Source organism: Rana temporaria, chromosome 1 (assembly GCF_905171775.1).
Source record: "Rana temporaria chromosome 1, aRanTem1.1, whole genome shotgun sequence".
Classification (NCBI taxonomy): Eukaryota; Metazoa; Chordata; class Amphibia; order Anura; family Ranidae; genus Rana; species Rana temporaria.
The window spans coordinates 466,022,842-466,036,300 of record NC_053489.1 but is presented as its reverse complement, the minus strand read 5'-3'; the positions used below and the strand labels follow the sequence as shown (position 1 = coordinate 466,036,300).

At 42.6% G+C, this 13,459-nt stretch overlaps 1 protein-coding gene across 1 annotated transcript in view; it reads right to left on the bottom strand.

Moving 5' to 3' along the window:
• Nucleotides 1-13,459, bottom strand: part of METAP1 (methionyl aminopeptidase 1) — a 48,439-nt gene that overhangs the window by 19,051 nt on the left and 15,929 nt on the right. Inside the window, exons 2-8 of the mRNA XM_040328171.1 lie at nucleotides 9,849-9,900; nucleotides 6,921-7,033; nucleotides 5,222-5,282; nucleotides 4,716-4,807; nucleotides 4,436-4,519; nucleotides 2,631-2,769; nucleotides 2,385-2,516 (exon numbers count right to left, since the gene is read on the bottom strand). Of these exons, the coding sequence (XP_040184105.1) occupies nucleotides 2,385-2,516; nucleotides 2,631-2,769; nucleotides 4,436-4,519; nucleotides 4,716-4,807; nucleotides 5,222-5,282; nucleotides 6,921-7,033; nucleotides 9,849-9,900 (673 nt within the window). The remainder of the gene's footprint in view (nucleotides 1-2,384; nucleotides 2,517-2,630; nucleotides 2,770-4,435; nucleotides 4,520-4,715; nucleotides 4,808-5,221; nucleotides 5,283-6,920; nucleotides 7,034-9,848; nucleotides 9,901-13,459) is intronic.

Here is a 13,459-nt window from a genome sequence, read left to right as displayed (position 1 = left end):
TAGAGAAATCTTAGCATTTCTATCAGTGTGTGGTTAAAGCTTGTATGAGGAGTTTTCATTCTGCTCTCACTGTCCTATAAAAACTGGAGTGTAATTGGGCCCAAGGCACCACTGGGATGGCGGCAGTCATCAACCCCAATAACTGCATGATCTGCCGAGGGGAGGTCTGCGGGAGCGGGTTGAAGGCCTGCACGGAGAGAAGAATTTTCAAAATGTTCTCTTTGGGAAGAATAATCTTTTGGACAATCGAGTCTATAAGATAACCTAGGAAAAGTATGCTTTAGGAGGGCACCAGGCAAGACTTCCACTGGTTGAAGTTCCACCCTAACTTCTGAAAGGTCTGTAAAACCAACTGCAGATCCTGAACAAGGGGAAAAAAAAAAATAGTCTAGATATGGGACGAACAATACACTCTGTATCCGAAAAAAGGCCACGACTTTTGTAAAAATTCTGGGTGCTGCAGAGAGAGCAAAAGGGCATTGACCCCAGAGTCCTCAAAAGAAAAGATCAGACCTCTTGGACACCTGAGACATAGGGGCATCTAATCTAGGACACAAGAAAACCTCCTCGAACTCAGACTGAAAAGGAAACCTTTTGTGCCTTCTAGACTGGAACAACCTTTTTTCAGGCTCTTTCCACTCAGAAAGAATCATGTCCTTAAGTGACTGGTGCACCGGAAAAGCTCTCGACTTCCGCCCCTGTAGACCCCTATGCATTCTATCCTGTACAGATTGGGCTTGCTGTGGCATCTCAATCTGCTTCGAGGTATATATTGACCTTAATAGTTCGTCAATATCTTAGACTGGGAAAAGATACTTGGGGTTACCCGTATCTTCCTCTGATGCAGATTCCTCATCAGATAAAGAACCCGGATAATCACCTTCTTCCAGATCAGAAGCATTGCATGAACTAATGGTCTCAGACACTAACAGAGGAAGGGATCTAGCCAAGGCTGAAGGTTCTTGAGCTACGGATCTAGACAAGGAAGGACCCAGTCCAGCTACCCTGTCATTAAGGGACCGAAAGGAGGCCACTACCTCCTTCATAGAAGACATTAACTCTCTAAAGGAGGAAGTCTCCGAACTAGCTCTAGATTGAATACAATCCTCACAAAATAGTTTTATAACTATCGGAAAGCCTGGCCCTACAATTCCCACATTTCTTCTTCACCGGTTTGGCCTAGAAAAAAGCTGAAACAAGAACCAAACAAAAAAGGTTCATACAAAAAAATTCCCTGCTGTAGAAGCTAGCCACAGACAAGGGCTTACCTTGGGGGCAATATGGGACCCGGACGCTGGCTCAATACAAGCTAGCGCTCCATCCTCAGACCTGCCCTCAAACTCTATCAGGCAAGTGGAGATCAGCCAGGGATAGGCTGCTGTTGTCCTTCTAAATGCGCCTGTCCTGCATCAGCAGACTGTTCCCCCACACAGCATGTCCTCAGTGTATCACGCCGCACTTCCGAAAAAAAAAAAAAAAACAGCGCTCGGAAGTGCATCATGAGACTTCCGGTTTGAGCGCCATCTTGCCAGGTCACCGGAAGTCCTATTACTATCTTGGTACACCTCAGTGAAGCACGAAGAGGACAGTTCCACACAGCCAGAGCTGGGGTAAAAAAAAAAAACGCTCAAGGGAGTTGCCACCACTTACACCACCAGGTAAGCAAGAAACCTCAGAAATGGGGAACCCTTCTGAATAAAAGTACAGGACTATCACCCAGGACTTGGCCAAAACTAGTTCTGGATGATACCAGATAACGGGGTCCACCAACCAGTTACCAGACCTAAGAAAACAAAAAAACATGTCGGTGCCCCTGGAGGGTCTGGAAACCCAAAACAACTGATGGTCAGAGGAAAGGGAGGGGCCTTTTAAATTGAATCCGATTTGTGTTTCCTGTAGAGGGCGGAGCCAATCATCTCTCAAGTAGCTTCCCTTGGCTTTAAGCCTCATACAGTTTAAGGTTTGTCATGACAAGCATACTGACTGCATGCATGCTAATGCACACTGTGGCTCTGTACAGCATCATATTTCTGAGTCACCTGTCTGTAAAGTGCTATATTCCTGCACACACTCATTGTGAACTATGTCAAGCCTACATTTAACAAATTGCCATGCCAGGCTAAACCAAGCTTTATGGTGCATGACAGTTGCACAGTGAAATCACAGATACTGTACAGGCTTTGAGCTATATCAATTACAATGAGTCGTTCAAAAGCCTTTTTTGTATGTCAATAGATTGCACTGAACCGCCAGTCAGTAATGCCTTCTTATTTTTTAGCAATGCAACAGAAAAACATTCCTGCAGTTTATAGTTAATCATATGTTGTTCTTAGGACAAGCCACATGTGAATATAGTCTCAAACTTGTATCAACCGAGTACTCACCCTCATCAATAGCCTGCATTAGGCACTCATAGGTTGTCTGGACAAGCTTTCTGGCTCCCTCCTCAACTTCTCCAATATAAAATGTCTCATTGAGATCACCGTGATAACCATTGCAATAAACTGTAATGTCCACTGGAAAACACCACAAATGGATGTTAAATTACATGCCTGCACTTAAAGAGATTACTCAAAAACACCCATGGCAATCTTCCTTTATTTTCTGTATTAAGTATTGCTAAGAAATACCGTTTACAATGTCTCCATCCTGCAAAGGCCTCCTGTCTGGAATACCATGGCAGATCACTTCATTTACTGATGTGCAGCATGACTTCGGAAAGTTATAATAATTCAGTGGAGAAGGGTAACAATTTCTTGAAATGCATGCCTATAGTGACAATGCAAGAAGCACATTAAGAAAAGACGATTTTGTCCCAATCAAATATTTTGTGCATACTGAAATCTACAGTACATACATGTAAATTATGTAACCACAATGACTGCACAACCTGCCTCCTCTTAATGCCTGTCCACTCTCAACGCTCCATTGCCAAAATTAGTCTTGCTAGACCAAGACCTTTTGTGCCAACACATAACGTGAAACATTTGAGTTTGGCTAGCAAAGTATGCACAGAAACAAATTTTCAAATCGCATGTGTGGCTGATTAAAGCAAACCTTAAGGGCAACACTGCTTTTGCAGGAAAAAAAATCACAAATAAAAAAAAAAAAAATATATAGCAAACAATTGCTATACAATCAATATTGCATCTAAATATTAAAAATTACCTTTCCTTTTTCACACTGCAGCCACTGTATTTTTCTGTAAAATGATAAACTGGAGGTGTCCTGTACACAGGCTGGGTTCACATATATGTGAATTGGATGCATTTAACCACATGCCAATTCACATAACATGCGAGTGTGTCTGTCTTTTTATAGAGCCGGTTCACACATATCCAGAGGCTGCAGTGTGGTTTCGAAAAGGGCCCTGTGCGTTTTTGGGTAAGGTTCAGGGAAGATAGCACCGGAACGGTGAACAGAAGCGCACAGGACACAGACTGCAAACCGCACCCAGCTTTACAAAACGTGACTATACAATTGGTAAGAATTTCCAGAAGCTGCCATAAAGTAATAATTAGTCTAACTTCTTTTTAGTTTTGTAAATGGAATTCAATGATGAAGTAACTAGGCAGTGTCTTCTAAACAAGCCAAATAAGAACAGAGTATAAAAGACTTGGGCTGCATTCACACCTGAGTGTTTTCAGCTCATAAAAAAACGGTTGAAAAAACACATGAAAAAAAAATGCCCAACAAAGCAAAATCCCATTTATTTTAATGACCTGTTCACATCTGAGTGTTTTTTGTCACCTGAAGCAAAACGCCTGAAAAACTCATTAAGTTTAGAAAAAAAAAAAAAAAAAAAAAAAAAATAGATGAGCTTCTGTGGGACAGATTACAGCCATTTTTCTGCTTTTTACATTAGTGACCTGTACAAAAATCGCAGCAAAGACATGCAACTTTGAAATTCTCAGGTGTGAATGCTGCCCAAGTCCTAAGAGAATAAGAAAGGAAAGCCGTACATACAAACAAGTCTAAAAAGCACAGATCAGGTCTTTTTAGGCTCTATAACATCCCCCACCCCACACTTAGACCATGGTGGCTCACCTATTTTGCATTATTTGTGGAACACTTACTATTTATCAAAAGTCCACAGATGCAATATAGAAGCCATAAAATGTACCCGTTGGTGCTAGGCGTGCGCAAATAAGCGACCTCTCGGCAGATGGGCCTTGGCGTAGAGCTGCCGCATATTTGTGTGAATTAGTGGCATACAGCTGTGCCGAGAGCGTTCACCCCCAGCACAGTTAGTAGCGACTAATGAAAAGCTCTCAAATCGGGAGCTTTCTGATCATGTGACCACCGTTACAGTCAGTGGTCACATGATCATAAGCCTCAGCATCCTAAACCCCTTAAAAAAGGCACCAGCTTCAAAGTGTTAAAAGCCATTTTCAAGTATGCCGCTTTTTTAATACCAAGTTACACTAGCTCTCACCAAATGGACAGCATGGTCTATCTCCTCAGTAGTGACTCCAGATCTAACCATCATGGCTGCGACTCCAAGTACTTCTCTCGCCAGCTGAGTTAAAAACAAAACAATTTTTAGAATAGAAACTGTTATTTTAGTGTTCTACACAATTAAATGCTGGAATCTAAAATAGAATTAAGATTTGTCCATCATTGGGCTGAGAAAGAGAAGAAAAACTATTATTTTATGTTGAATCAGTAGAGCATCAAGACCACTAAAATGACGCCAAGACACGCACACGCCTTACCTTACACACTATACGCATTCCTTCTATATCTTCTGCACAAAGAACTTTGATTTGTGAGGTTCCTTTTAAGGCTTGCTCAGACTCTGACACTCCTAGGGAAAAATAATAAAATATATGAATCACCATAAGTCCAACCAAAACCAATACAACGGTTCTGGATAGATCTCAACTAGCAGATTTAACTTCCAACAAGTCTTCTGTGTCTGTGTAAAATAAAAAACCCACACCATTAAATATACATCTTTTTTTATAGGTCTTTGACACGAGAGAGAGTTCCTATATGTACCTGTACTGGAAGGTTGTGCACATGAGAGCATAGGTTACCGTATCAGCCCATTGCTATACACAGCATACAAAAATTTACAGAAGCCAAATATACACTAGATTACCAAAAAGTACTTGAGATTTTAAAAGAGAGGCGGCCATACACTGAGAATTGAATCCCCTTTGGCGCCTACACAAAATAGATGTTAAAAAGCAAATATTAAAGTCATATAAAAAATTACCTAAAGGATGATCTGCATAATCTGGCCTCTGTATATAACTTGGGACAGGTCGCATGGGCGTCTGTAAATCAAACAGTGAAAAACAGAAGTGATCATGCAGACTTATGCACAAGAACTCTACGTTCCTTATAAAATCTATACAATAAGTCAGGTGTATTAGTGCAACAATTTTTTTTTCCTTTGAACTTCGTTTTTCCTAAAAACTTAAGCCTGGTACATACTACTGGCATATTTTTTTTTTCCATGCAACCCAGCGGGTCGAACAAGAAAAAAAAAAAAAAAAGTCAGCTCCGGTCGGAACCGATGTACGAACGATATGATATTAGTACAATGATCTTCCCCACCGAGCTGTTGTGTTCCGACGGGACGGACCCCCTGCCAGAACACTCCAAATCAGCTGCTGAGAGCACTGATCAGGAGCCCGTTAGCTGCTGGTTTTCCTGCTTGCTCATCGAACAGAAGCTAGCTAAAACAGCTTGCTTCCATCAGACCAGCTGGCATATACAAGGTTACGGAACAAGCCGAAATCTGCAGGCATTCGGCCCCTGTACAAAGGGCTTTACTGTTTAAAACCCAGCGATGCAATTTCTGTATACAGGGAGATTCGCCAATGCCCAGGCACTTTGAGGAGGCATCTCAAAACTTCAATTCCTCTTACTGTTTTGCGCCACTTACTGAGATTACAACTCCCATGATACACTGAGAATATGTATACACAACAGGTGTGCATGTGAGTGGGACTTTGGGCATTTTTGAGTCAGAAGTGCGCCACTAATCGCAGCATACACTGTGCCACATGCTCTTTTTTAGCTACATGTATTAATACATAAAAAGGGCATATTAAATGATTATGTACATCTCATGCATATTTTGCAAAATGGGTGCCAAGTGCTTACAGTATAAACAGAGTAATGAGAAAAGTATAATAGGAGGGTGCTTTTAGAGAGAAACCAAGTACTCTTGCATAGCCTTTCAATTGCAGGTGTGGGTGAATATGACAGACCAGGTGTCCCTGGCCTGTCACTCAAAGAAAGGTGAGCGGGTAGGTCATAATGGGAGTCCAAGAACCCTAGGCCCACCCACCACAGCAAGTAATTACATTGCCGCTCACTGTAAAACTACAGAGGATAAAACAAGACCAGAGGCCGCTGGAAATAAAGTGGGCATAGTGGCTACCCTTTTTGCGATAGGTACACACGAGCCGACAAACGTCCTGAAAACTGTCAGTTCAGTAGTGTCCAAAACCGGCTTCTGTCAAACGAGCATGCTGGAAAATCAGCAGCTAATCGGCATCCGAACATCGCTCCCAGCCAACAGATACGAGCGCTGACTGCTGTGTTTTGGCAAGGGGGTGGTCCCCGCCAGAACACAAAAGCACAGCAGGGAGAGCGCCCTACTAGCATTGCATAGTTAGTACAGCAAGCTCCATTATTTTATTCAGCCCACTGGGTTGAACCAAACAAAAACTGCCTGTGTGTACCAGGCTTTAGGAAACATATGAAGAGAACAGTCTTTTGTGAGCGACTCCAGCATTGATCAGTAATCAAAAAGACAAAATATATTACTTTCTAATATATATATATATAAATATAAAGTAACGAGCCAAGAGAAAAACACCCAAAGGGTGATTTTTCTTACTTTGCAGTGATACTCGCACACCTCTATGAAAAACAGTAGAGACCAAGATATGTAAACTTACCAGTGGATAGTATGGTTTAAGTTTTCCAGTATATCTATAGCCTGGCCAAGGATCTGTGTTGGCGTCACCTTCCATAGACCATGGTGAAACCACACGCTTGCCTTTGTCATCTTCTATATAAACAAAATAATAATAAAAAAATAAATAAAAAAAACACACACATTTAGTACAATTAAATGCTCATTTTATTTTAGAACAAGTATTTACACTGATCAGCCATAATGTTATCACTACTGGCAGATAAAGTAAACATGGATGATCTCATTGCAATGGCATCAAAGTGGGACAAGCTATATGATGCAGAACGTAAAAATGTTCATGAAGATGACATGTTGAAAGCAGAGAGAGAAAAAAAAAAAAAAAAAGGAAGTGTAAGGATTTGAGCGACTTTGACACGGGCTAAGCGACAGCAACTCCAAAACTGCAGCTCTTGTGGGATGTTCCTAAGGAAATAAAACCAGCAACAGGGTGGCCAAGGCTCACTGATGCACATAGGAGCGAAGGCTGACCCATGTAGTCCAATCCAGTAGAAAAGCTACTGTAGCTCAAACAGCCACAAAAGCTTATGCTGGCTCTAAATAAAAAGGTGTCAGGACACACAGTGCATTGCTGTGCTTTGCTAGCTGCAGAAAGTGTCAGGGTGTCCATGTTTGGGAGCATAAGAATTGAAGCAATGGAAGAAGATGGCCTGATCTGATAAGTCACGTTTTCATCATGTGGCTGGCCAGGTGCATGTGCGTCACTGACCAGGGAAAGAGATGGCACCAGGATGCACCATGTGTAGAAGGCAGTGATCTGCTACCAAGGGCGTGGTTTGGAGACCCACTTAAAAGGGTTGTAAAGGTACAATTTTTTTCCCCTAAATAGCTTCCTTTACCTTAGTGCAGTCCTCCTTCACTTACCTCATCCTTCAATTTTGCTTTTAAATGTCCTTATTTCTTCTGAGAAATCCTCACTTCCTGTTCTTCTGTCTGCAACTCCACACAGTAATGCAAGGCTTTCTCCCTGGTGTGGAGTGTAGTGCTCGCCCCCTCCCTACAGCAGAGTCAGGACGCTCTCTACGATGCAGATAGAGAAAGTGGGCGTCCTGATTCTCCTGTAGTCCAAGTGAGGGGGCGAGCATGACACTCCACACCAGGGAGAAAGCCTTGCATTACTGTGTGGAGTAACAGACACAAGCCATCTGTTTTTCAGCTGTCCACTGATGATCTGGCTTTTGAATGTTGAATAATAATGATGGGACTGAGGAGCTAGCAGTGCTTAATATAGACTCGGAGTGAAATGTGAGGCCTGGTGTATAGCTTTGGCCTAGGATCTTGAGTGCTCCCCGGCTACATGGCATCAATCTGAAGACTACCACAATTTACTAGCTTACTCTCCACAAGGCTTTAGCACTTTTTAATCCAGATAGATAATTTCTTGGCTTTTATTTATACTCTGCACAAATCTTGGGCTAGATCTGAACACAGCCAAATATTATGACCTCCCACAATAACATGACCACCTATTAAAGGGGTTGTAAAGGTACAATTTCCCCCCCCCCCCCTAAATAGCTTCCTTTACCTTAGTGCAGTCCTCCTTCACTTACCTCATCCTTCCATTTTGCTTTTAAATGTCCTTATTTCTTCTGAGAAATCCTCACTTCCTGTTCTTCTGTCTGTAACTACACACAGTAATGCAAGGCTTTATCCCTGGTGTGGAGTGTCATGCTCGCCCCCTCACTTGGACTACAGGAGAATCAGGACGCCCACTTTATCTGCATCGTAGAGAGCGTCCTGACTCTGCTGTAGGGAGGGGGCGAGCACGACACTCCACACCAGGGAGAAAGCCTTGCATTACTGTGTGGAGTTGCAGACAGAAGAACAGGAAGTGAGGATTTCTCAGAAGAAATAAGGACATTTAAAAACAAAAAAATTAAAGGATGAGGTAAGTGAAGGAGGACTGCACTAAGGTAAAGGAAGCTATTTAGGGGGGAAAAAAAATTGTACCTTTACAACCCCTTTAATAGGTGGTCATAATATTTGGCTGTGTTCAGATCTAGCCCAAGATTTGTGCAGAATATAAATAAAAGCCAAGAAATTATCGATCTGGATTAAAACGTGCTAAAGCCTTGTGGAGAGTAAGCTAGTAAAATGTGGTAGTCTTCAAATTGATGCCATGTAGCCGGGGAGCACTCAAGATCCTAGGCCAAAGCTATACACCAGGCCTCACATTTCACTCCGAGTCTATATTAAGCACTGCTAGCTCCTCAGTCCCATCATTATTATTCAACATTCAAAAGCCAGATCATCAGTGGACAGTGAAGGTGTTGTCATTTGACAGCTGAAAAACAGATGGCAGGCTTAGTGTCACAAGGGTCAAGTTCAAATTGGAGTGCAGTCAATGTCCTGTACAGCCTGGGCCTAACATACAAATGAATCTAAGACACGGGTATCGGTAGTAGTAGTACTTGCACGTCAGTATTGTTTTTACATTAGAGTTTTGTTTGTTTTTTTAAGATCAGGTCCATTTAAACATATTGTATTTGTACTGATTCTTAGTATTTTTTTTACCCTTTCATAGAAAATATTTTAACTGTGGCTAGAGTCCATGCATTCTTTTGCACTGAATATGACAGAGTGGGTGGGGGCCCGCCCTATATTATCTCCTGTACTTGTCAAGCTATTTCTCTTAGCATGCATCTTATTTCAGCTGACACAGCACCGATCTTGTGTCAGAGACCCTTGCAAACTTTTTTTTTTTTTTACATTGAATTTTGACAGTGACCAAGCAGGAGGAAACAAAAATCAACCAAATTAAAAAATTGTTCATATCAGGTAGATTTGTAATTCAGCTCAGAACTATGACAATTTGCCTTGTGCGTAAGCGGCCATGCTCGTATTTAGTCAGATGAGTTCAAACAATGTTCTATTAAGCCAAACTACTTACTTGCTTTTTTGTGCAGTAGTTTGTGTGTTGCCCAGCTTCCTCTGAAACACTCCTGCAAAAGAAAAAAAAATTAAAAGCTATGTTCGCTTGAAAAAAAATATAGGAAGGTTTTTATTGGAATAAAAGATGTTAACCACTTCAATCCTGGGCACTTCCTGACCAGTCATGCAAAACTGTATTCATATGAAATAAAAAAAAAATCCCCCACACAATAGAGCTTCTTTTGGTGGTATATACCGATGGCCCATCTCCTTTCTGGAGGTCCAAAAAAGCCAGGACAGTGTCACTTTAAATGAAGATTGATAGTCTTTAGGGGTTCCCCTTAAAATCCATACCAGTTTTCTATTTCAAATTTGGCGTGGAGTTCCCCCTCAAGATCAGCAGAGGACAAAAGTCGGAGCATGCAAGACGGTGTTCCGACTTTGATCCGACTTCAATGATATTCAATGGGCTGACGTAGGATCAAAGTCAGACCTAGTACAGGGAGCATTTTCAAAGTGGCCTCTGCCTGTGGAAATCAAGCTTGTAACGGTCAGCGGCTTGCAATGCCTCATGGGACTTGTAGTTCCGCAACAGCTGGAGGGCCACAGGTTGAACACCCATTATGTAGATCAACATTGTAAACCACTCCTGAAAATGCTAGGTGCTTGGCTGTCAAGCTGTTCCAATGGCTTAAGTGATTTGTCTAATCTGTGCGTTTTTTGTTTTGGGCTATGTTGTGCATAATTATTAGCGGGTGGGAAGAAAGTACCCAAACTACCGCTATTGTGGAATGGACAATGTACTTACAAGAACACACATAAAATAAAAAGAAGGATGCCAAGAATGCGTACGGCATCTTTTAATAGTCGTGGTGTTATTTTTAGCTGCCTGGCGAACTCCTGTCACCTGGTGTTGAATGTGTGCTCCTTGGATGTCATTTCTCTTTCTGGTTTGCATGTAACTATCAAAAGCTCACCAACAGAATTCACCCAAATATCAAATTACTGTCCTCATACTTCTGAAAAACCAAAGGCAAAATTATTATTTCTACAAAGAACAATTTTATTTTGCTGGCTTTAAAAAAAATAGGAAGCACAAAAAGTAGAACTTTAAAACAAGTCCTTGGTGACCTCTGTAGTTCCAAGTACTGTAGAGCAAGTCATCCTCAAAAACTTAAAGTGGTTGTAAACCCTCCACTACAACTTAATCTCTTTAAAATCTATATAGCATATTAATGGTCCTGCATTGTTCAGTGACGTCAGCCGCGATTTCGCACTAGGTAGGTACATTGTTTAACAGCACACTATGTGTGCCATTTCTGTCTGCTCTGCATGCTGGGTCATTAGCATTCACTACCTTCTTCTCAGAACGGCACAGGTGAAGTGAAGATGCTGCAATGTAATCATCACCTTCCTGCTTCTCCCCCTTTGATTTGCCTTCAGCTATGGGTACGCTCTGTTGCCGTAGTAACGGCAATCAAGATAGAGGCTTGGTTTCGACGCTACGCCGCATGCGCAAGATTTGTAAAATAAATCATAGTAAGGGCGGAAATGACGTGTTGAATTGATTCAAGAAACGGCAGTAGAAATGGCACGACCAAAACCCGCAAGAGAAGATAATCTAAATAAGATACAATAGGTATTTCCTAACCTAATTTTTGGCCGATTTATATGCGTTTTCATTTGCAATACTTAGCAGTATACATAGATTGAAAAAAAAAAAAAAAAAAAATCGTCCAGGGTTTACTTCCTCTTTAGGGCCCTTTCACACGTGCGGACCGTATGTCCGTATTTCATCCATCAGTTTTCGTTTGAAATACATATATTTCTATGGGATCTCATCGGTCCCCGCTATGGTCCGTTTCTGCAGACGGGGGAAAAGAAAAAAAATCATATTTTTTCTTCCGTCTGCAGATCAATGAACAGACAGATGTGTTCGTCCGATCCCCCCATAGACGAGAGCGGAGATCTGACAGGGCGGTCCCTGCACAGTGTGCAGGGTCCTGCCAGCGCAGCGCCCCAGTGTGAAAGTACTTTGCTTTCACATTAGGGCTGCAGGGGAGGCATTTTTCAGGCGCTATTGTTAGCCCTTTAGCGCCCGAAAAACACCTCCGGTGTAAAAGGGGTCATAAAGTGGTTGTAACGCACTTTTTGGACTTCTACCTATAGGCAAGCCTAGAACAAGGCTTACCAATACGTAGTGGAAATATCCCCTAAACGTGCGCCGTTTAGGAGATATTTCACTTGTAGTCCGCCTGAGTGCGCATGCGTCGGGACGAAAAAAAAAACTCTGCCGTTTCTTCCCCAGCTTATGCCGTTTTTTGTGTGCATGCGTGGAGTGACATCATCGCTGCTCCGGCCAATCACAGCGCGATACCCGGAAGTCACTCTGGGACAACATGTCGGCGACCAGAGACGTGGACCGCTGCGGTGGCTTCGTTTTGAGGTAAGCAATACATAATCAGCTAGTATGCTATGCATACTAGCCGATTATGCCTTTGTCTTGCAGGGGGCTTCCCCCCCATTTTTTCAGGGGGGGTTTACTTCCTATTTAAAGTAAAGGGGACTGATGGCGATCAACAGCGGGTCAGAGGGACTGCTACGGGACAGAGATAACAGTGGCTCTTTAAAGATTATGATTTGAATCAAGCATTTTTACTATCGATTTAAATCAAATCCATCCTGTTACATGTAGAGAAGTTCTCATGAAGACCGCAACACAATTCCTAGCAAATAAAGTGCAAGAAAAACCACACCATTTATACCAGCACCACTCTAAGAGCCATGCAACTTATTGGACGAAAATGCAAACTATCAAAAGCACTAAAAATAGCACTTCTTAGAATTGGACACATTCTGTACACTGCACTGTAAACTACTGTACAAGAACTGATCAAAATGCAGTTTCTAAGCCGACATCGGTACATAGGCAAACAAGAATACTGTATATACTCAAGAATAAGACGAGTTTTTCAGCACATTTTTTTATGTGGGTTATACTCGAGTCACCTTTTTGCACCTGATGTTCCAGACTTTGGGGACCCGGCACACATGTAGCCCAGCTCTTCCTCTACAAGTGTGCATAGTTTGTTGTCTGGGGGACCTATGGCCGGGGAGCACCGATTTTTCAAAGCTGGGCACCCCTTTTTTTTAGACTCCCATGTTAAACATCAGTCTAGTCATGGGCACAGTGAGGCATGCAGATAAACACCCTAGGCTTATACTTGAGTCAATAAGTTCTCTGTGGTAAAATTAGGTGCCTCGGCTTATACTAGAGTATATACGGTATATCTACAACTAGGGGTGCAACGGATCACAGTTGATCCGTGATCCGAACGGGTCACCCCCTTCAGATCGGTACACACTGATCCGCGGATTGCCGCGGCTCCGGAGCTAGGCCGAAGCCGCGGCCTTTCCTAATGTTATGGCCGCGGCTTCGGCCTAGCTTCGGAGCCACGGCCAAAACATTAGGAAAGGCCGCGGCTTCGGCCTAGCTCCGGAGCCGCGGCCATCTTGGTACACCCGGCAACGGCCCTCCTCTGTTTACAATCACAGAGGAGGAGGAGCCCGCACTCATGGGACACACCGCTACACACACACACCGGGAGTCCTACTACTGGGGGGGTCCGT